Genomic DNA, 22,735 nt, shown 5'->3' on the forward strand with positions numbered 1-22,735 from the left:
CCAGACCGAGGACTATTATGTCGAAAAGTCACTGCTGCATCTAACTGGTCCATCACTGAAGGAGTCGACACTCGTGCCCCGACACCCTCCCGGGCTGTCAAGACGTAACAAAGCCAACAGAACGTGAAATTTTCTACTGGGTACATGTTCTCGAGTCTTCAGACCATTGTACAAAATGGTCGAAATTCGGCTCGACACAGGATGGTTCCAAAAGGTATTGTGAGGTTCTTCGAAGGATCGTGGAAACCTTTGCAGCAGAGCACTCGCCTCGCCATCTGCTCCAATTTGCACAATTATTTCATGCCTGATCAGACCTTGACACGATCTATCGAGTGTCATCTCACATCTCTTCAACTGAGACGAGGTTCCCGCGATGCCTCGGGCAGAGCCAAGGCACGCAGTAGTTGCGATGGTCGGCACTGGGGTTGCTGGAACGATCCCCAATGCTCATGTCCAGATCCAAATCGGATCTCAGGCATGCAAAGGAGTGTACCTCCATCCCATCCAACACGTGTCCATGCAACCGCAATGGCCCGTCTTCTAGCCCATCATCAATGTATTGTAATATGTTGTGTGGGACGCCGGCCACTCTCCAGGATCACGACTAGGTCAAGCGCCACACCTTACTGGGAGTCTCCCTTCCTCTTTGATCGAGTGGCCATTCGCCGGTGCCAAAAAAAGATCAAACACTCGCCATGTATGATCCTCGACCGGGGGGAAGCCGACCACCTCCCCTAGACTCTGGTCTGGGTTATCTCCTGGAATTTTCTTCTACTGAAGACCTTCGTTATCGATGTTGACCACAAAGGCTCAGGACTAAGTGCAAAGTACCCGTTGCATCTCGTGTTGCAAATTGGCGAGCATCCATTCGACGACTGATCATGGATTCGTACGAAGAATCCAACGTGCCCTTTTTGCAAGATCTCAAAGACGACTCGATCGAAAGAGCCCAGACCCGTGAAAAGCCTGTCTCGATATCCAAGAAACTTGTGTGGTGGACGTTTTGTGCTTTAGTGCTCGTCGTCTCCAATGCGTTCACCTTTTATGGTGCTCGAGTCTACCGACATAGTCAGCTAGACAGGGTGTGCACCGCTCACACCTCACAGAGCTGGAGTGAGCTTTGGACCTACGTGTTTCTGAAGTTATGTCGTGTGCACTAACACCGAATTTATCAGGCCCTGTTGAGCAAGATGTAGACATTCATTACAACAGCAGACGGTTCAACGCGTCTTTCTATACGGAATCCATTTATCGACAACCCGCGAGCCCTGAAGTGGACGCGGCGTGGGAGGAGCTGGGCACTGAGCGTGAGTGCAGCCTCGCCTGGACATTGCACTTCCGGTGTCTACTGATTACGGTTTCTAACACTCCTTCCGATGTCCAGTCAAAGGCATTGTCCTATCGGTCGATGAGGCCAAAAAGTCCGGACTAGAGTTGGATCGTGTCATGGTAGGAGAGGACTATGGGGGTCCTGGCTATGTGGCATTTGTGGAAGTAACCCATCAGATCCACTGTTTGGTAAGGATTCAATGTTTCTTCGGCCCAAAAGCCTCTCAGGGGCGCAACACCAATGCTGGAGCTATCGCTAACCTGGACCTAGAACCTTTTACGCCGAGGACTCTGGTTCAACTACGAGTATTACCAGAGTCACAATATAGGCGAGTTCGCCGACGGCGATCGCATCGTCAAACTCCATATTGGTAAGCGGGAGCATTCTCTTTTCACCTCGATAGAGTCACTCTCTTGTGTTCGTCTCGATCAAGAAGAAGTTCCACTGACCTTGTGCGTCTGTATTAGGGCACTGTCTCGACACACTCCGCCAGGCCCTCATGTGCAGTTCAGACACTGGCCTCCTACCCTTCGTCTGGGTTGGCAACCCTCCGAAACAATTCCCTGACTTCTTTCGGGAACACAAATGTCGAAATTTCGAGCCTATCTTGGACTTTGCAAAAAGAAGAGAGGTAAAGGCGCTGGAGCATATGAAGGCGGTCCCGCATAAGGGGGCTTTGATTTTGGACGACTTTCCATGACCGTGAACAGTCTATATGAAAACATTGAAAAAGGAGCAGGGCGGTTATCCAACACTGCCAACCAGGATGTGGTTTTCTGCATTCAGGAGATGGAGTTGATGCACCAGTAATACTGGAAACAATCAGTGGTTTGTTTCGTCGATGAACCATGGACCGGACCTCTAGGGTGATACCTTGGAAGCTCGAGTCGCTAGGGTACGCTTTTTCAGAAAGAGAGGTTGACATACCTCATCGAGGAGCAGCGGACAGAGCGGTACCCCGGTCAAAGCGCGGACTGCGTGTCGTCGGGCTATACGACGACTCCTGCGTGGAGTATCCAGGGGAAACCCGTCATTTGAAGGAGGAAATGCCGCCTCGAAAGCAGCAAAAGCCGCGAAAGGGAGAAGCGGCAAGGAACGTCGTGTGCACCAAGATAGACATTTCACAAAACAGTGGAGTGTCTTCAGCAATATGTCTAGCCTCACACAACTCCAATTGAACGGTTATTGAATCAATTGGATTGCGTGAGGTTGCTGTCAAAATGCTCATGCCTTGTCCAGATCGTAGGGTTGGTCCTCCGACGATCTTCTCCCCAGATGAAGTGTTGGAGGCCGTGTCATTGGCGGCAGGGAGGGATAATGGAGAAGTAGGGAAGCAAAGAGTCACCCACCAGGCTCTGTGATGATGCCAGGCTGCAATGGTTTTTATGCAGTGTGATAGCAAGGTTCCTTTGAAATGTCGACATGAGTGCGTGCACTGTATTGACTCATGATGAGAAACTACATCTAGTCGTCGGATGTGTCTGAACAGAAGCCCACGCCCAGGTGTGCAGAGAATAGTGATCACAGCAGGCGCATGCCTTGCAATGTGATACGACGCTCCAACGAGTCTGGCCGGCCGCCAAACAATAGCCAGCCATGGCCGAGGATCGGACTCACATACTTCGTGTTATGCATGTGTCTGTGAAAAGGTCACGGTTGATATGGCCACCTCAGCATTTTAGCGTTGTTGCACAAAAGCGCAGATCAGGTACCGCCGATATGCTGTCTGGTTGGGAGGCTAAGCGAATGGAGTGTTGACAAGGGGTTCCGAACCTCAAACTGCAAGCCGCGGGTAGCCTCCCTTCCCGACTGCGGTGGTTCCGTCAGCTTCCAAGGTCTACCAGGCGGTCAAGGGCCTTGGGTAGGCCGCAATTGGGAGGAAGAACAGGAGGGGTTTGTCATCAGCGCGTAGTTCCGTACAGTAGGCGCTGAAGGTTCGGTACGGGCGTGAGAAAGCACATGCTGTGAGTAGCCGAGGTGATTGGGTTCGACCCTCGTTTCCGTGTCGGCGCAAGGTGCTGATTCAGGTGGCAGAAAGAGAGAGATGCTCGCGAGTGCATGCCGTGGGGTGTCGTCGTGTGCCTGACTGCACACTGGCAGAGCTGAGGAGTGCTGGGTCGAAGTCCTTCCTGGTCAGGTAGACGAGTGCTGGGTGAGTGGAGGGATACATTGGGAGGGACATAAATATTGCTAGTAAGTAAGTGGAGCTGGATAAGTACAGTAACTTTTAACTAAAGCTTAGGCGCGAAGTGCCTGCGTATGCTTCCTTCCTTCCCCCGGAGAGCTCGAGGGATCCCAAGGGAGAACGGAAGAGCTGCTCGTCAGGACCCCAAGACGCAAGCAGCGCCCCCACTAGATAGCCTAGATAGCGGCCGTTGTCTCTTTTTCTGCCGTTCAATGCACGCTCAACTTCATCACCGTGTCTTCTATTCCGTGCATACTCCGTACTCCGTGAACCGCGTCGTCTTTTCCTTTCTTGCGTCCTTCGCCTCTTCAATTGCGCCATCCACCATCCCTGACCATCGGTCCCCAGAGGAGGTAATCAATTCATCATCAACCAACCCCCTGGGAGGTTCCCCCCCGCAGGCGGTCCTCTTTCTCTCCTGTCGCTGGCCAACTGCATGATCTCGCCGAGTGCGACTGACTTATCTAGCGGCTGGTCTCTGAAACTGACCAATGTCTCTCGTCTTTGCCCTCTCAATCTCTCAATACCACCACAAAACCTTATCTCACCTGCACCGTTTCTTTTTCTTCCTCTGTGGGAGCTAGACAAATCGACTCTCGCCGGAAACCCACTTCTTTCTGGCCCATTCTCACCCAAGGCTCCCAGCTCTTCGACTTACTCCGCTGATAGGCACGAAACATACACCGCAGCAGTGGTAAAAATCTAGCCTCCCCCCCATCCCGTACCCTGGCCATCCACTCCCTTGTCGGCATTCCTCCTCGACGGTCGCAACGCGGGCGATAAGTTGATCGGGAAAACAACATTGATATCCTCTCCTTTGTCACTTCTCCGTTGTTTTCCTACCCTGACTCCAAGTACAACCAGGTTGTACGCGCCTCCCCGTGTCTGTTGCCTATTTCGCAACGTCTATGGCGTCATGATCTCAATATACTCTGTTCGCAATCTGGAGTGGCCGTCTGATTTGCGCTTCATCGATCGCTGACCCACGACCGTGGTGATGGTGAGATTCGATACTCACATTCCAATCCGATCATCACGAAAAAGTACATTCTTGAAGCGCTTGTCATATTGATAGAGCCTACTGTCCTCATTTCTGCTCAGACTGGGTGGTGGCAGATTTGAACTCCCAGCACTTTTTTTTGGGTGTTCCACGCCACGAAAGGCTGGACCCAGTCTCTCAAAATGGCCTACACTCTCCAGGCTTCTCTCCCAACGCCACTCACGCCTTCCATGCCATTATATGGCCCGCTTCCAGAACAAATTGAAGCCTTGCCAATTACACCGCCGGAAATACCAGCGGGCTTTGACGAGAAGACGTTCAAACCAGACAGTCGAACAATTAAGAAGGCCCTGCATGTGCTCGCCACTGAACGCCAGGCCCTCTCTCATCTCGAGGAACTATACACCCATTCTGCAGAGGTCCAGGATTCTCTTCTTCGAGCCATCCGTCAAATCATTCTTTCAGAGACGCGCCATGGAAAGACCATCTTCACTGGCGTTGGCAAGTCTGGCCACATCGCAAAGAAGCTTGTCGCCACTTTCGTCTCGCTGGGTATTCATGCCATTTTTCTCCACCCGGTTGAGGCTCTCCATGGTGACCTGGGAGTCGTTCGGCCCTCTGATACGGTTATCATGATCACATTTTCTGGCAGAACTCCTGAACTCTTAACTCTGCTTCCACATATAGATCCCTGTGTACCACTAATCGTCATGACGGCGCACCTGAGTCCGACCACTTGTCCTCTGCTCTCCCATTTCGGAAGACAGGCCTCGACGAACATCCTGCTACCCACCACCATCCATGAATCCGAGATTTCGTCATTTGGAGTCTCGGCTCCAACAACTTCGACGACCATCACACTGGCTCTGGGTGACAGCCTGGCCCTTGCAGTCGCAGACGAACTCCATGCTGCTGCCGGACTTCAGACGCCCGCCATTTTTGCGGCAAATCATCCTGGCGGTGCCATTGGCGCGGCCCTGAAAACGTGCACTCCAAGCGCACAGAGAATATCTGAACTGGCGACTGCGGTGGCCCAAGTCCCAATTGCGGTGCCACAACCGAATCATCCGCTCTTGTGCTTGGATGTGCTTGTGGCCGCAGTGAGGTCACCCCGTGGTTTCGTCCGAACTTCTCAAACGCACATGATAGGTCCTCGAAGAATTCAGAACCTACGAGATCCCTCTGCACCTGTCTCAGGCGCGGTGGACGAGCATGGCAGGATGGAGGTTGAGAGGACCGACTGGATATCTGTCCTCAGCTCAACCACGGTTGAAGAGTGCAAGAAATGGATTCACCAGATGCGAGACGAGGGATGCGGTCGCGGCAAAGAATTCCTCAAACGAGGCACATTACTTGGGATTGTTGATCACAACGAGGTGACAGGTGTTGTGGAGATAGAGGATGTCATGGGCGAAGACTTTGCTTGATTTTTGCACATTTGCCGCATTCTCGATCTGAGGGACATTATGACCAGACATTATAGAGCTTTTGCACGAGGGCGGCCAGCGAGTGACGATTGAATGTCGATTGAATGTCGATGTTGCATATTCCTAGTTTGGCAACATTATGAGTCTCACGAATACCACTCGTCTTCTTCCTCTTCCTCCTCCTCCTTCTCATCCTCTTCTTCGCCCGTGCCGTGTAGTGTTCCAGCACGGCTGTCCGCTGCATCCTGCCCAGCAGTATCAGCAGATATCGATTTAATGTCCTGCCCCATATCCGTTCCTGCCTTTATGCCGCTTCTCAGTGCGTCCCTCTTTTCTCGAAGTTTTCGCACTCGTTCCTCCATTTCCTCCATCACATCGAATTCCTCTTCGATCCTTCTCTCTTCATCTTCCTTCTCGTCATCTGCTTCTGTCTCCAACTTCCGCCGTTTGTCTTCTTCTTCCTGGGCTTGGAGCTGGGCTGTTGTGACGGGTGCTGCGACAATCGTTGCGGCCGAGGCGTAGTCCGGCTGCGCTGTGGCCAGTGGTGCAACCTCACGCTCAAAGGCCGCCCACTCGTCTTCATCCACTGCAGGTGGTTGTGTAGAGCCGTTTGTCGGAGGTGCACTCTCCGTTGCTGACGCAATTGGTGTCGACTGTTTTGCCGCCCCGTCGTGATCTTCATTCTGCGGAGGCAGCACTTGTGCGTGTATACTGCCCTCTCCTTTGTCCCCCACCACATTAATGCTCTCTGGCCGTGACTTCGGCTTTTTTCTCGCGTCGATCTCCGCTAGATCTCGTTCTCGTGGTGCATCGTCGTCGTCGTCTTCGACATCTTCAATCTTTCTCTTGACTCCCTTGCCTGCGTTTGTCCCGATGTTTACATTGGCGTTCTCCTGTGCAGCGGCCTGAGCGGCGTTCCGTCGGTGGTTTGCGCTCTTGAGGTGGCCTTCCCAGAGGGCCTCGGATTTGACGTTCAGGTTGCAGACAGTACAGATCAGCATACCTGATTTAGTGTAGGTGAGGTGAGGGTGCGTGATTCGGCGAGCCTGCCGCTCTGCAGCAAGGAGGGCTCGGACGTCGGCCATGGTTTCATCCCTCGATTTTTCGAAAATAATGCTCGTAGTGAAGGAGACGACCTGCGTGCTTCGAGCAGAACAAGAAAGGACTTGTAAAGCCTCGAATAATTGTCACCACGACCTACTAACTCCGAAACTGGTGGATCTCGGGATGCCTATTTTGTCTTGTTTGATTACGTCAGGCTGTTCACGTATCAGGGTCAATTATGCCGCTGCTTTAGCGCCGCTGCTGGTAATCGAACGGCTCCTCCTCTTTCGCCTGCGGCCCCAGCCAATCACAGCTTTTGGACCCTTACTGCAACCTCCGCTTTCTTGGCGGCAGTTTGTCGCAGCTCAGACCTTGAGGAGTTGCTTGCCACTTTCATCGCTGCCCGCAACCGCATCCAAACTCCTCTCTCCTATCTCCATATCATCATCGCAACATTAGCCAGGGACTCGTCGCCTTTGTTATTCCATCGCGCACTGCCTGCCGTCAGAGTCTGGCAGCGTGCCGTTGGCAGTGTTTATTAGTCTGTTCGAGTCTGGAGGCAACTGGTCTCGTGGACACTATCTCTACTACTCCAAACTTGTCGTAGATCGCGATATTAGACGTGGTTGATGACAAGCGCCCACGTCCTGCGTGTATCGTGTACATTGTAGTGTCTAGCGACTCGTCATTATTGTCGCCATGGCTGGTAAGCATTGCCATTACCTCGGTCGCTTTCGATACGCGCCCGTTCAGTTGAACCTTACTGACACAGTTACAGAAGAACCGCGACGCTCAGGTCGCGCGACCAAAGGCCATCACTCCAAGGATCGCGATATCACCGATGGTCTCCCTGCGAAGAAAAAAGGCAAAGGAAAGGCCTCCAAAGCCAAGGCGGCAGAACAAGACGAGAGCGACGAGATCATTCGCTGTGTCTGTGGCACCTACGAAGAAGAGGAAGATGTTCCCCGAGCCATGATATGTTGCGACAACTGCTCCGCGTGGCAACATAACGGCTGTATGGGTCTTCCGGAGGATTATGAACCTGCACAATACTTTTGCGAACAATGTCGTCCCGAGGACCATGCGGAATTGGTCGCAGCTATCGCACGGGGGGAGAGGCCGTGGGAAGAGGGGGCCCAATCGCGAGACACGGGAAAAGGGAAGAAGAAAGGTGGCCGGAAGGGTCGAAAATCGGCTACTGGTCGCACGAGCGAGGCCGTGTCTCGCGTCGCTTCTCAGGATGTCGACGAAACCCCGGCGGCACAGACTCCGGCCACTGGCCAGAAGCGTAAACACGAGGAGTCCCCTTCTGTCCCCGAAGTAAAGGTACGATATATCTGGCGCGAGTCGATAGACACCTACTAACATGCCATTAGAACAAGAAGGCACGAGGGACGCCCGCTGCTGATACCAATGGCACCATAGCAGTCAAGGCCGAGACCCCATCCAGGCCGGTGTCCAGATCAGAACCTGTCTCGGCGGTGGCGGTGGAGGTGAAGGAACTTACAAATACTACAAGGAAGCATGCTGCGTCTACGTTGATCAAACTCATAGAACAGCAAATCAAAGAAGCCGTAAAGCAAGGCGACTACAGTATTCCCACCGGCACATCCGCGACAGAAGTTGCCAACCAGATTGGCCTACGCATGGAGCATGCTCTGTATCACGTCCAGGTCGGTGGGAGCGCTGACCCCAACGAAGCCTACAAGGGTCAATTACGGGCGATAACCTTTAACGTGAAGAAGAACCGCACGTTAGGTGTGCGGCTGCTGAATGGAGATCTCCTTCCTCACACCCTGGCGTCGATGGACCCGAAGGACATGGCAAGTGATGAACAGAAGCAAAAGGATGCAGCTGTTATGAAAGAGATGGAGAAACAACACACCATCGTGGAAGAGCCGGGGCCGAGAATAAGGCGCACACACAAGGGCGAGGAATACGTGGACGAATCGAGGCAGGTTGCAGCAGAGTCTGCGACTTCGAATGCTCCTGTACGCAAACCTAGTGTTGCCGAACCAGACGGAGATGTAAAGAGCCCTGGCCTGAGAAGTCCCTCCGTCACGCCCGCCGCTCCCGGAAAAGGCTCCAGACCGAGACCATCTGTGGATACCACCCGGCGACAATCGTCGGCCAACTTCGACATTGACAAAGTCTGGTCGAACGTCCAAGGTTCTCCCGACGGCGAGAATCAGCGGTTCGGTGAACTACCTCAAACGACCTCGCCGACCGTCGCTGTCCGAGAACCCATCGCTCCAGGCACCAAAGCTGACGCAGATATCGATGAGCTGCTCAAGGACGAGGAGGCCGAGTCACCGCCTTATTCACCCAAGGAATCTGCTGAGGCTGACAGTATCATCTGGCGAGGAATTGTCAACGGCGGTAACCTAGGCCGATTCCAGGCGGTAGCAAGATATGCAGCGGGGGCTACTCCCGATGCCGATACGTTACGCTTGACCTACGACCAGATCATCCCGCCTGAAATCGACATAGGAGGTCGAATCCAGCCTGCTCGAGCGGACGAATACCTTTGTGGTCTTGAATACAGCAATACGTCCGATCTGGTCATTGTGTGTATGCCAGAGCCCGCAAGCTTGCGTGATCAGGAGCAATTTGACAAGTTCTTCCGGTATTTCAAGAACAAGGACCGCTTCGGGGTTGGGATCCAACATACGAATCCGGCAATCAAAGACATCTACTTGATCCCGCTGGATAAGGGTCAGGAGATGCCTACTTTCGTCAAGAAACTCGAAACCGATTTTCCGGATCCCGCTCAGGAGAGAATGCTTCTAGTCCCGATTGTGATCAAGAACAGCGAGTTACCACACAATGCACCTGCGACGTTGATTGATGGAACACCTGCTACGGCTGCCAGTCCCACGGTCGGAGGTGGACTCATCGCTCAAACTCCCATCACGCCTCATGAAGGCAACTTCCCTTACGATCAATCTCCGATGCCAAGTCAGCAAGGAGCGAATGGAATATCTCAGGCTCAACATGGCCTCGGTGTGACAGCAGCCTTTCCATCGGCCACTCCTCCATCGTCACTCCCACAGCCCCACCGGCAACCTTCCCAACAACCACTTCAGCCATCACCCCCGCTCAACGCCGCCATGGCTACGGCTCAGAAAGTACTTGGTCCCCAGTTAGCCTCGTCCCCTTCGGTCGTGCAGTTATGCACCCAAGTACACACCGTCGGAGAACACCAGTTTGCTGTGATCAAGAGGTGTCTGGAGCAGAATCCCGAGGCACAGGCCAGCTTGGGCGTCTTGACGGGGATGTTGCAGCGAGTTGATGCCGAGTCACGCGGCAGCGGCGGAGGTGACGGAGGTGGTACAGCTGGTGCATAGGGAGCGAACCAGGAGATGGGTGATCGAAAGAAGGGCGAGGGTGGCGGAAGATGTGCTTTGGACGAGCTGGGATGTTTGGATAGGGTAAAGGAGACTAAAGGGAGGCTTGCCTCTCACCGTGCGGCGTATGGATAGCAAGAGTGTGGAAAGCATTGATACCCCTGATGAGTTGTGATGTGGGAACCAAGCAATGCAATTGTAACTGTATGAGGAGCCCAGCTGATGAAAAGTGCCATCACGAGCACAGTTCATCTTCTCTCCTCCGTGCTTTCAATTTCTGGCATCAACGTAGGTAGCCATCACTCAAAGGCCTCGCTCGCGTCCGCAACGTTCAATGCTAGCTAGCCAGCTAGCTAGCTAGATTACACAGTAGAGCTCTTGGAAGGGCTGGTTGGTTATGTATTATTTACGGAGTATGTGTTGGAGTTGAGTGAGTGAGTGAGTTTGTTTAGTCTGTCCACGACGCGCAGGCAGCATGCATGCATGCATGAATGGTATTCACAATAGCCCAAATTGCTTCAAAGTTCACTTTGTACGTGCGAGTCAGGACCTGTCAGAGCTTGGGGCCGGGGCTGGGGCCAAGGCCTGTGGTTTGGATAAGGATATAGATATGAATCGCAGCTTTGAAATTTGTGCTTTGACGGTGAGATGGTCGTGTAGTAAGAATAGGATCGAGAAGCAAAAGAGGAGAGGGTTCTCCTGTATCTCACTCCTTGGACTACATAGTGTGGTTCTCTACAGTCCCCAGACAGACATGTGACATGCTCCTTACTATCTAACTCACTCTACAGCGTCTCCAAGAAGGTCTTTACAAGCTCATCCCTCCGGGCAGGTTCCACGATATAGAACCGGACGTCCCGCAGGACCGCGTCTGGCAGAGCGTCGCCCGGGGCAAAGTTGTCCCTGTCCAATTTGGCCTTGTCGACGCCGACAACGCCCTTGAGCAGGCCCACCAACTCCTTCCGCCGCTCGGCGTCGCCCAACTTCAACTTGGCCACGAGCTCTCGGTAGAGCTTCTCGCGGTCCTTGTCTTGCATCGCTCGCTCCAGCATCTCGGGGTGCTTCTTGAACTTGCGCCGGAATTCCGGCCAGTACAGTTTCGGCGTCGCGTGCTCCTGGAGGAAGCGCAGATACGCCACCCGGGGGTCCTTCTTGTGCTGCTGTGTCGCGGCCGCCGAGGCCTTGAGGGCTTGCTGCTCTGCGATGCGGTCCTTGGACCAGGCCACGAAGGCCTCTTTGCGTGACGAGGTGTTTGGTAGTGCGACGTACCGCGGGTCTTCTATTAGCGCCACGTCTTCGATCAACTTTTCAAAGGTGGAGTAGGGCGATATGCCGGAGTCGTCGAGCAGGGATCGGAAGAGTGCGATCTTGTCCTCCGCGGTTAGAGGGAGACCTTCGTCGTCGTCTTCATCTTGTTCCCCCTCTCCTCCATCGCCGTGTATGTAGTCTTGGCCCTCCTCTCCATAACCGTCACCGCCCTCCATCTGCGCCAGTTGCCAGGCTATGTCGTCTTCGTCGAATTCTACAGGTCCAGCAGGAGGTGGGTTCTCCCTTTCAGCCTCGTGGGAGAGACGAGGTCGCTTTGAGGGCTCGTCGACCGCTTCCGCCTCGTCATCTGTCACTTCGACTTCCTCGTACTCGTCGCTGTCGTACTCTTCAGGCCCAATAGATGCTCGAGATCTTTCCCTGGCGGGTGTCACTGATCTCGGTGTGTCGTCCCTTGGGTGTGATTTCTCACGTTCCTTCGTGGCCTCTTGCTGCTCGGTCTCTGCCTTTTTCTTAGCCTCCCACTCCAGCCTGTCCATCTCAATCACCGCCATCATGACATCTTGCGGAAATTTCCATAAACTCTGCTTTGTCTCGGTATTATGGACAAACCTCCGGCCTAGTTTTGTCTTCACCAGCACCCACGGTGTGCAGTTTGGTATAGGTGCTTTCGACTTCGGGCGGTCTCCCTGGTTGCGTCTCGGACGGGAATGTTCTTGATAACTTCTGCCCCCGGTGAAATGGCCCGGTTGCGCCGTGGCACTGTTTCTGTTGAACTCATCCATTGCCTGCATTGAGGCACGTACAACATGGTCAGGCTCACTTGCGCCATAGTCGATGCGGAGGGGCTCATCAGAGGGAAGACTGGGTCGAGTATAGGTAGACTGCTTCGTCTCCACATTGTAGTAGTAGGTATGGCCGGTGGGTGCTTTGTGCTCTGTCCACCCTGACGGCAGGGGAGGTCCTACAGGGCCCGATCGGTATGTAGACTTCAGCTTGCCACTCATTTTCACGGGACGTAGCAGGTGTCCTGACTTCAGGTGCAGAGAAAAGAGAACAACATACTGACCCGGGCAATTCTGGTGCCAGTCGTTGGAGGAAAATTCCTGGGAGATGATTGGCTGAACAGCGGGCGACGCGTGAGAGCCCGTGCCTGCGTCAATCCTCATGGACTATTTCTCTCTCCCTCTTCCATTTACCTCTCTTCGGCTGCCACTTGCTATCTGTTCAAATTCCATTCGCAATAGATCGCCCAGCATGTCTCGCAGATACGATTCGAGGGTGAGTTTTCCTTGCGTTTGAAATACCACACTGGGTGTTTGATTGACACAGCTGCTAACTTACTCCCCAGACCACCATCTTCTCCCCCGAAGGCCGCTTATACCAGGTCGAATATGCTCTCGAAGCTATCTCGCACGCCGGCACTGCATTAGGGATATTGGCACAGGATGGTATCGTCCTTGCTGCGGAGCGGAAAGTGACAAGCAAACTGCTGGAGCAAGACACTTCGGCCGAGAAGCTGTATATCCTGAACGAGTATGTCTCCTGGCTTGGGGAAGTGATTGCTAGACAGGGCCACATACTGATCGTCTCTTCCATGCAGTAACATGATTTGTGCAGTGGCAGGAATGACTGCTGACGCCAACATCCTCATCAACTTCGCTCGACAAGCTGCTCAGCGATACCTCCTTACCTACAACGAAGACATCCCCTGCGAACAGTTGGTGCGCCGCTTGTGCGACTTGAAGCAGGGATACACGCAACATGGTGGTCTGCGGCCTTTCGGAGTTTCGTTTATCTACGCCGGCTGGGATCCTCAACGGCAGTTTCAACTCTACCAAAGCAATCCTTCGGGCAACTACGGGGGGTGGAAGGCTACGAGTGTAGGAGCAAACAATGCTAGTGCACAGAGCCTCTTGAAGCAGGATTACAAGGAGGATTGTGACCTGAAGGAGGCATGTGGCATGGCGGTGAAGGTGTTGAGTAAGACGATGGACTCGACGAAACTAAGCAGCGAGAAAAGTGAGTTTGCATCACCCAGACGAAAGACCATTTGCTGACGAGTGCTTGTGTAGTCGAGTTTGCGACCGTGGGAAAGACCAAAGATGGCAAGATATACCACCATCTCTGGTCCGGCGACGAAATCATGACCCTCCTCAAAGAACACGGTCTGGCCAAGGAAGAGGAACCCGAGACCGGCTAGGTGCTTGCTGGTGCTACATCCACAGTCAGCGTTAGACGGAGGTGAGAGTCAAACCGGGCCGTGAGAAGACGGCAGATCCTCAACTTGTCTTTTTAGGTGGAAATCACACTAGTGCTGTCGGGGTTTGTACGTTTCTACAAGTTACAGAGAAAAGGCAGGAAATTTAAGGCAGCATCGCATAGCACCGGGCGTTCATGGCGAACGGTTGACATTGCGCTATTGAAAGAACCACAGTTCTCGAATTCCAATGGTCATGGGTAGACGCTGTCTTGTCTGCAAGGTCATCCATGAATGCCAATTGGAAACCTTGCAATGCTCCATTTGCCATCTATTCCTCCTCAGATGAAGATCTCTCGGAAGCGTCTTGGCGTTTGATCATGGCTGCTCCCGTTGGTGCAAGTATCAAGATGCCCTTTGACTCAAAAATTTCGATTGTCCTCCGCAAAGATACATGGAAGCTCTTACAGGAATATAGGGTTTTGGAAACTGCCACGACCCGGATCGGGCATCGACATGTAGAATGGGCACCAGCTCTGCGGAAGAGAATCTGTGGCCATTTGGGCAGACGAGAAGAACTACAACCAACCAAGACTCTCGACGATCCCAGAACGACTTCAACCATTGAAACTTCAGTCTAAGTCAAGAAAAAGGCGGGCGGGGGGGAGACCACGACGTGGCGGTCGCTTTCATTGACTGCTAAACCTCGTATTCGACAGGGAATCGATTCTCTCCGTCCCCCGCATTCTCACTTTGCCCTCAAGCGATACAAAGCCTCATTCAGTCCTCCCACACTCATGGAGAAAATCAGGCGGCGCATATTCAGGGGAATTGTCGAGCGGCTCGAGAAGAAAGGTTCACACGCGGCACCGGCCTCCGACGACAATTCCTACCTCGACTCGTCGGACAACGAGCCCAATTTTGACGCTACTTCACTCTGTGGAACGTGTGTTCCAAGATTGAGTGGAAACATGTCCTGAGAGGGACGCTGTCAGAGCGAGGACTTGACATCTTCAGTCATCGGCAATGTGTACAATCTCGACGGCATAGACAAAACCGGAGTCGCGTTCCTCTGCGCACCAGGATCTATCTTTGGCGAAAGGCGGACCGACCGCCATCTTGTCCGTTGTGCCAGCTGTGGCTCCGAGCGTATAGGAGAGTCTATCCCCATGAAGATCTTACGGCCACCAGCCAGAAGCACGACAATTCTTGGTTTACCTACTATGTGATGACAACAGATACTTTGGTCCTTGGGCGGGGAATCCACGCGGGATGGACGAGGACGTTCAAACAACGGAAACACGCCAAAAGGCCATGCTATCTTTTAGAATGAGATCCCGGGCTTTTCAATTGTCTCACGGCTTTGAGCAGCTCTTGGAATTGACCTGCCTCGATGAACATCTTCCCGAAGAATCGAAATCCAGAGGCGGAAGACTTCTCTCTGACGAGGGAGCACAGCCTGATTTATTCCAGGGTTGGCTGGAGATGTGCCACTCGGAGCATGGGGCAAATTGTGAGGCCTCGCTCCCGCCAGACACCTTAGATAAGGCGGCCAGATCCTTCAAGCTCCGTCTGATCGATGTTGAGGCTGTCGAAGTGCTCGTTGGATCCCTTATTGACCATTATTGTGCCTTGTCCTACGTCTGGGGAGACATCGAATCCTTCAAGGCTACGGCAGCATCATTGGCGCCGGATGCTCGACACCCGGGGGAGTTTTCACTACCACTGGGACATCATTCTGCGTCTTCCGAAGAGCCAGGACTGACCCAAGATACGGCCGCGAAGGCGTCAGGCCGGATTCGAAGGACCATCAGGGATGCAGTTGAGATGACAAAACGCTTAGGTCTCCGCTATCTGTGGTTGGATTCCTTATGCATAATACAAGACGACGTTGGCGACTGAATGCGCTGGTTGCCAACGTGGATATCGTGTACAGACAAGCCGTTCTGACCATCGTTGGGGCTGCTGGCTCCAATTGCGCAGGATTACCCCGATCTCATCCAGGAGCACCTCGAATAACACAAGTCACCGGCGACGTAGGCAGATGTAATTTATGCTGGCACAGCCCTACCTGGATCTAGTGCTTGAAAAGACGACATGGATATCTCGTGGCTGGACATTTCAAGAAGGGAAACTCCCGTCATGCTGTTGATCTATACAGACTATGGCATATATTTCCGGTGCCTTGCCGACACTTGGCCAGAAGACTCGATTGAAAAGGTGCAGTTTGCCTCGAGGGGACGTCCGGCAATCTGGTACTACGGCTCTATCCAAGCCACATACATTCAGGCGGAAGCAGCCTTTGTACATTATACCTAGGACGTGAGGTTGTACACGAAGAGGACCGTGGGCTTGCAGGCTGACATCATCAACGCATTCTCGGGCTACATTCAGAAATCTCGAGGCCAAGATTGCCATCACGTCTTGCTTGGGGACTTCCGCTGCGCTATATCAATGCCGCTCTCTTGTGGAAAGCCGTACGCTTATGGGAGTTCCGTGATTGGGCGTATCGCGATCCAGGTACAAAGGAAGAGTTGCGGAACAGAATTCCGTTTCCGGAAAGAGGCGAAAATTGGACCGAAATCCACGAAGACGCGCTGAAACGTGCTGCAAGGGGGTTTTCTTGGGGGCTTGAGGTGGAATATTTCGGGTTTCCCAAGTTATCGAGGAGGCAAGGCTTTCCGTCCTGGTCGTGGTGCGGCTGGCAAGGCCCGACAGGATACTTCCCACGAACAGTGAATCAGCCGGACCTCTACCCCCTCGAATCCATCGAGAGCCTGGTGTAATGGCCCTGGGATGGTGGGATGATCCCAGAAGCTGAGCATTGGAAGTTGGCGGTTAAGGTTAAACAAAGGGATCCTGACTTCCACAGCCTGGTGCGCCATGGTCGATTTCAACAAGCTACCCTATGGGCTCGTCGTCGCCGAAGAACGTCGACAAGGCTGGGTGGGCTGGCCCATGGACGGCGAGCAACCTCTTCGATCCGGCATCGCCGAATGTGTCTTGTTGTCTCGACAAAAGAAGGAGGAGAACAGGGACCCTTGACGCCGCTGGGTACGACGAAGAGAAGGTCCCGCTACTGAATGTTATGGTGGTCACGAGAGATGGGGAAGGGAAGACATATCGAAGAGGGATAGGTATGATGAGGGAGGATGTTTGGTGGAGCTTTGAGCCCGTACTCACTCGATCCAGCTTGCATAATGTCTGACTGCGGCCGCCCGGTGCTTGCCCCACAGATATACGGAATGTCGAGGGTTGGAGCGAGCGGGGATGAAGAGAGGCAATGTGCACGGCTGCCTGCAGAGAGACTATCAATGCCACGGTACCCTGGGCCGATAACACATGAGTATCAGTCTGTTGTCATCGTGGGCATAGCTGGGTGGCCTCGCACAGGTGGCTCTTTCCTCTCACACGGGCGGCCACGCTATGTAATGCGACAACTCCTCGCCCTGAAGATGCCAATGTCTTCGTCTTGTTACACCCAATTCTACCATGACAACCCGGTTTGCTCGTCCAGATGCAGGCGTCTTTCTCTGGCTAGCAGCGATTGACGATCATCATTCGAGTGACGATACAACACCTGAAGAAACTAATTGATGTGGGAATCTGACCCTTGTCTCATCCCTCACGACAAGCTCGCGGGCCTAGCAGGATCGAGAAAGAGTCTGCCTATTCCCATCCGCAGCACTCGATGGAGCATGAGAGGCAACACTCCGCTGGCATTGTTGCACAAGGCTGAGAGGCGGTGGCTGCCTCTTGCATACACTCGACCCAAGATCGAACCGGTGAGTGCGAGACAAGGCTTTTACCCTTTGGTGGTGATTCCACAACCAAAAGACCCCTCGGAGGTTTCGTGTTTGGAGGGCCTAAACATCCGAGTCTCAGGCATCTTACCATCTGACCGTAATATAGTTCGGCTTATGGATGAGGAGGCCATTCCCGCATCCACTGCCTTTGCAGCTACAAGACCTCACGCCATCCTAAATCCCGCATACAGGCAGCAATTCATCAGAGCGAGAAGTGTGACAAGCGGCGGTAATCGTTTGGCGCCATCTCTGGAGGAGACCTGGAGGCGAGGGTCACAAGTCATGTCAAGTTCAAGTCAGTCACGTTATGTCATCCGGCCAAGGCAACAGGCTTTTCCACCGGGGGCCACCAGGTCGGGAATTCGACAGTCTGCTGTTTTCTAGCCGCAATCTTATGGAGTCCGCTGGGATAGTGTCAGCCTTGAGCAACAATAATAATGAGCTGGAGGGCAAGATCGAAGCAAGCAGCAAGTATTCAATCCCTTTTGTCTCCCACTACGGGGTGGACCTTGCTTCCAACCGGGTCAAAAAAGCCGACGCAAGGTCTTACGAGTATTTCAATTGATGAGCGAAAGTCCCTTTTCAAGTCCTCAGAGGGTGGCTGGGCTTTCCATCGATCGTCAACGGAGTGTGTGGTGATTATCATTGAGAAAAAGTAATATTGACTAAAGTGGCACACTGGAGAGAGCAACGGAGGTGGCTGTGCAGAGCCTGGCGTGGTACTTTGCAGGGTCGGGCCCCCTCCGCCAATGGCCTTTCTGTATCTGGTATGCTTCAAGTGATGAACAAGGATATTATTATTAATTTAGGTAGATCGTGTGCCGAGAGGAATGAACGTGGTTAACAAGCTAAAGTTTCATAGCCAGCAAAAAAAAGAGATAAGAGAAAGCACCAGAGTTACGACTGTAGATGTTTAATGATAATAATGGAGAAGAAAACAGCCCGCCCCTTCTTGGCCTCTTCTTGCTTTGGTCTTGGTATACTTTTATGTGGCCTCGACATGTCTCGGCGAGCATCTCCTCCGTGGTATATCAAAAATAGAACACACGCATGCATCCCAAGTACATGCATACATACAGAGATAAACGAATGGAAAAAAAAATAACCTCTGCTACAAGTGGGCTGGACGGGGGCATACAACAGCCACCCGCCAACCCACACGTCCATGGAATACAATTCATTTCTAACCTCATTGGTATGAATTCAAAGAAAAAAGTGCCCCCACCTGATGAGACGGTGTATGCATGGTCGATCTCGGAACGTTTCTTGCCTGGCTGGCCATCACAAAGTAGTGAGTCGACGAACAATGAACAATGGAACAAGAAGAAGAATGTAGATAATAACACCACCCAACCGTCCGAGCACTCGGCCAGTGTAATTAATCGGATGTCTGTCTGTCTGTCTGTCTGTTGCGTATGTAGCACTCAGCTCGCAGCTGGGGCGTGATGAATGAACCATGTCCACACCCATACCCAGACACGATGTGTGACACACAACGCCCCCCCTCCAACGCCACAAAATCCCCGACATGCACCAATAACGCACACAGGAAGGACTACGAAATGACATGGCAATTTCAACATGGGGGGGTGTACTCGGTACAGTACTGTAAATGAACCAACCCCTCGTGTTTGACAGAGCCTCGAACTTCTTGCGGCCAGCGGCCCGCCACAGCCACCACACACACAGTTCGTGTCTCGTCCCTGACCGAGGGCCTTACTGAATCTTGCACTGGTCTCCTGAGCTGAGAGTGTCTCGCTCCGCTTCGCTGCACCATGACATCTCAGCCTCGTGCACCGCCTCAAGCGAGCGCCACATCAGGCCCAAGGGTAGCCCACGCGGGGCCAAATTCCGCAGATAATCCCTCTCCCCAACTTCTCTAGCACAGACGACCAAGTATTACGTATGGGGTGCTTACATATTAGTTACATAGCTACGTACCCAAGTAGGCAGTAGGCCAGCGACGATCTCACCAACTGGTGCCACACAAGGGCGTGACTTTGTCATGCGCACGTCTTTTAAGGAAAGAGAAGAGTCTGTGGAGGAATCGTCGCCACAAAGGCGGCGGCAGAAGGTGTTGGTTGTTATTCATGTTCACATTTGACTGAATACTAACTACTATCTCTAACCCCCTTCCAAAGTTCCCTCTTTCCTCCGAAGAAACAAAAGTCAGCCTGTGCCTCCGAAGAACAGCAATCCTCGCACTGTTCTGTACAAGTGCCAATATATCATGGCTGCTGCCTTGGCCCATTCGTGTCATGTCCATCAGAGAGTTCCACAATTCAACCCCCTCACTGTCGGGGGCACCAGAGTCTCATCACCTCGCGTGAGATGAAGGCAACAATAGATGAGTAATCCCAACCCAAGACAATTGCGCGCTCCTTTTTTTTCATGAATTGTTGATAAAGTCCCCTGCCACGATGATGATCATGTAACGAGACAACCCTGAATGGCAAAAAGACCGACGACGGTGTTGTCAGACAACCAACTGACCCTAGCGGTGTCACACCAATCATACCCGTATCGAACGTGAGCCCGGCTGGACTGCTGCAAGTCGTGCTCCCCTTTCGCATCGGTTCATCGCTGGACCATCCAGTTGTGTGGTGCTTATCGCTCACGGCGTGTGTGTGTCCGGGGGCCTTTCCGCCCGAACATCTCGTGTGATGTAGGCCATCATGTTGGTGTCATTGTTGATACATTCCATTAGATCCATATCCGTAAAAGTCCATCAAACTCCCCTACAACGCCCCTGTCCCTCACCGCCTGGTGGTGAACCGCTGGCCAGGCTCAGCGACGATGACCACAGGCTGGCGTTCGTACCGTTCTCGCCGCCGCCTCTCCTCTTCGTCTAGGACATACAGACTGCCCTTTCCCCCGGTGTAGGCGACCGACTTGGGTCTCTCCCGGCGTTGATACCGCGTTCGATCCTCAGCACGGTCATCATGGTAAACGATCCTCTCCTGTCGGTCCCTCCGGCTGGAGTGAGGGATGATTTCCACCACATCGTAGTCGTTGCGGACATAGCGTCTTTCTCGCGGTCGGTCTTCACTAGGGGACTCCCTCCGTCTCGAGGGCGAGACAGGAGAGACAACTCTGGCTGCCGGCTTCTCACCAGCCTCAGGTCTCTTGGTGTTCTCGACGACAACAACCCTTGTCGAGTCCAGCTTCATACCCTTGTCAAAGGCCTTGATGAGCAGGTCGACGGCTTCACAACCGGCGGGGACGCGGACTTGGACCCGTTGCCCATTGATTTTGTCGATGCGGGAAAAGGGCTTTCCACCTTTGGCGTACAGGTAGTTGGCGACATCCTTTGCATATGACAGGCCATTTCGACATAGAGGTCTGTCTTCTCTGTAGGCCTTGTATGGGTCGTAGCAGTATTCACAGCGAGCCGCGTGCTTGGCGAAGTGTTCCATGACGGAGAGCTCATCGTCACGGGGCTCCCGACAGGAGACCACCTCGGTCGCAAACTCGACGTTGCGGGCGCTAGCTCCTCTCGCCATCTTGTCGACTGGGGTCGAGGGTGACTTGAGAATGGGTGACGGTGTGTGAGAGAAACTCAATGGAGGTGTCGATGGGGGTGTCTGAATCTGAGAGTGTTCTCTTTTCGGGGCACGAGTGACGGTGATGTATTCGTAGGCCGGGGTTAATATGTCTGAAGCATAGGACCTTTTGGGGTAGTAATAGTAGGTGGTGGTGCGTGGAGACGACAGCGTGACGACGTATGGATGGATTGGAGTGAGGTGTATCGGCAGTCTGGTCGACTGCGACGAGTCTGTAGAAGACTGTATGGGTGGTACTTCACTGAATGGAGTCAATGTGGAATGTGTTGATGGAAAGAGAGAAATTCAATGTGAGCAAGAGGTGGGAAGTATGGAGGAGATATAGCCTCGAGGGGCATGAGCCAATTGAGCTGAGGACACATTGGTGCAATGTCGAGCATATCGAAGGATGGACTTTCGGAGGGACTTTGGTTGGAAGCCTGGTGAAGTGTTAAACCGCAACAGGAAAAGGGTGGAGCAGGAGGAGACCAAATCGCCAGGCTGCCACAGGGCCGAGACAGGCATCAGATGGAGGGAAGAGCACTCCCCGGCGTGAGTCATGATAGGCCACACGAGCCACAGGGCCTTTGCTTCAATGCGGGCCAGAGAATGTGACCCTGGTTGTTCCGAAACTGCCATGGGCGGGAAATAGGCATGAACCATAGTTTTGGGGCCAAAGGGGGCCTAGGATGTGATGATGATGTCGCACTGGGGGATGGAGGGTCAGTGAAACAAACATGTTTGATAGAGGCGTGGGCGGTAAGTGCACCGAGTAGTTACTCGCAGCGGGCCACCCCCAGAGACAACCCATGGCTGTTGAGGCCTCGGGGCGAGGCGGTGTTCCTTGCCTTAGCCCAGAGGTCGCTTAGTGATTGATGGTGGTGGTGGCCGGTTGCCTGCTTCGCCTCAACGGCGGAGAGTTTCCAGGGGCGCCAGTCATTGGAGGTTATGGGGGAGGTGGGCTGTTATGCTTGCCGCTTGTTACACCGGTCGACCACTGAAGCCAAGTGGCTCACTACGCCAAGCCGTCCACAAGCGGCGGCAGCACCTAGCACCTGCAGCATCTCATGTACGTTGCAGTCATTGACGATGATGAATTACTCAAACCCAGTCATAATACTTCCCAAGGTGCAGTGCATGCATGCATGGCCCAGAACCCTCCCTCGTGTTCCGGGAAATTATCATCTTCCCATATCATCATGATCTCCCATTGACGCTGGACTCGTGGCCAGGTGGTCAGGTGGTCGGTGATCAAGTGCGCCCTGCTAGAATGTGGCCGGCGACAAAGCGAACAAGCTAATACCCTCCCCCTCTCCCAGGCACTGCCATGCACGAAATGCCCTGGGTTTCTCTGAACCCCTCATTGTTGCGCCTCTTCCCATTGGCGCTTGACCTCCGCTCTTTGATCTAACGGCGTCGACCTTGGCCGTCCCCTCTTTTCTAACGCTCTTCTCTCTCACTCGATCTGCTCACCCACCCCATCATCCTATTCCTCTTTTGTTCTCCTTCTTCATCCTAGACCTCTTCCGAAAAAGTCCTGCAAAAGTCCCCCCGGGCTTATCCGGAGTATCGGACTCGTGCTCAGCCC

At 53.3% G+C, this 22,735-nt stretch overlaps 8 protein-coding genes across 8 annotated transcripts; 5 read left to right on the forward strand and 3 right to left on the reverse strand.

Moving 5' to 3' along the window:
- Positions 1-881: 881 nt before the first annotated feature.
- Positions 882-2,030, forward strand: AYL99_01212 (hypothetical protein; the record flags this gene model as incomplete). The annotated part of the gene is made up of 5 exons (XM_018832728.1): positions 882-1,113; positions 1,176-1,307; positions 1,385-1,518; positions 1,601-1,700; positions 1,798-2,030. 5 exons carry the CDS (start codon positions 882-884, stop codon positions 2,028-2,030), a joined length of 831 nt encoding a protein of 276 aa, XP_018698607.1.
- Positions 2,031-4,697: 2,667 nt separating this feature from the next.
- AYL99_01213 (hypothetical protein) lies at positions 4,698-5,942 on the forward strand (the record flags this gene model as incomplete). Its single annotated transcript, XM_018832729.1, has 1 exon — positions 4,698-5,942. One exon carries the CDS (start codon positions 4,698-4,700, stop codon positions 5,940-5,942), a length of 1,245 nt encoding a protein of 414 aa, XP_018698608.1.
- Positions 5,943-6,088: 146 nt separating this feature from the next.
- AYL99_01214 (hypothetical protein) lies at positions 6,089-7,027 on the reverse strand (the record flags this gene model as incomplete). Its single annotated transcript, XM_018832730.1, has 1 exon — positions 6,089-7,027. One exon carries the CDS (start codon positions 7,025-7,027, stop codon positions 6,089-6,091), a length of 939 nt encoding a protein of 312 aa, XP_018698609.1.
- A 658-nt stretch (positions 7,028-7,685) lies between these two features.
- AYL99_01215 (hypothetical protein) lies at positions 7,686-10,333 on the forward strand (the record flags this gene model as incomplete). The annotated part of the gene is made up of 3 exons (XM_018832731.1): positions 7,686-7,692; positions 7,765-8,312; positions 8,363-10,333. The coding sequence occupies 3 exons, from the start codon at positions 7,686-7,688 to the stop codon at positions 10,331-10,333; spliced, it is 2,526 nt and encodes an 841-aa protein (XP_018698610.1).
- A 785-nt stretch (positions 10,334-11,118) lies between these two features.
- On the reverse strand, positions 11,119-12,606 carry AYL99_01216 (hypothetical protein; the record flags this gene model as incomplete). The annotated part of the gene is made up of 1 exon (XM_018832732.1): positions 11,119-12,606. The coding sequence occupies one exon, from the start codon at positions 12,604-12,606 to the stop codon at positions 11,119-11,121; it is 1,488 nt and encodes a 495-aa protein (XP_018698611.1).
- Positions 12,607-12,856: 250 nt separating this feature from the next.
- AYL99_01217 (proteasome subunit alpha type-4) lies at positions 12,857-13,802 on the forward strand (the record flags this gene model as incomplete). The annotated part of the gene is made up of 4 exons (XM_018832733.1): positions 12,857-12,880; positions 12,951-13,135; positions 13,203-13,621; positions 13,675-13,802. 4 exons carry the CDS (start codon positions 12,857-12,859, stop codon positions 13,800-13,802), a joined length of 756 nt encoding a protein of 251 aa, XP_018698612.1.
- A 1,326-nt stretch (positions 13,803-15,128) lies between these two features.
- AYL99_01218 (hypothetical protein) lies at positions 15,129-15,701 on the forward strand (the record flags this gene model as incomplete). Its single annotated transcript, XM_018832734.1, has 1 exon — positions 15,129-15,701. The coding sequence occupies one exon, from the start codon at positions 15,129-15,131 to the stop codon at positions 15,699-15,701; it is 573 nt and encodes a 190-aa protein (XP_018698613.1).
- Positions 15,702-20,361: 4,660 nt separating this feature from the next.
- Positions 20,362-21,108, reverse strand: AYL99_01219 (hypothetical protein; the record flags this gene model as incomplete). The annotated part of the gene is made up of 1 exon (XM_018832735.1): positions 20,362-21,108. The coding sequence occupies one exon, from the start codon at positions 21,106-21,108 to the stop codon at positions 20,362-20,364; it is 747 nt and encodes a 248-aa protein (XP_018698614.1).
- Positions 21,109-22,735: the final 1,627 nt, after the last annotated feature.

The sequence above is a fragment of the Fonsecaea erecta genome (assembly GCF_001651985.1).
Source record: "Fonsecaea erecta strain CBS 125763 chromosome Unknown Scaff1, whole genome shotgun sequence".
NCBI lineage: Eukaryota > Fungi > Ascomycota > Eurotiomycetes > Chaetothyriales > Herpotrichiellaceae > Fonsecaea > Fonsecaea erecta.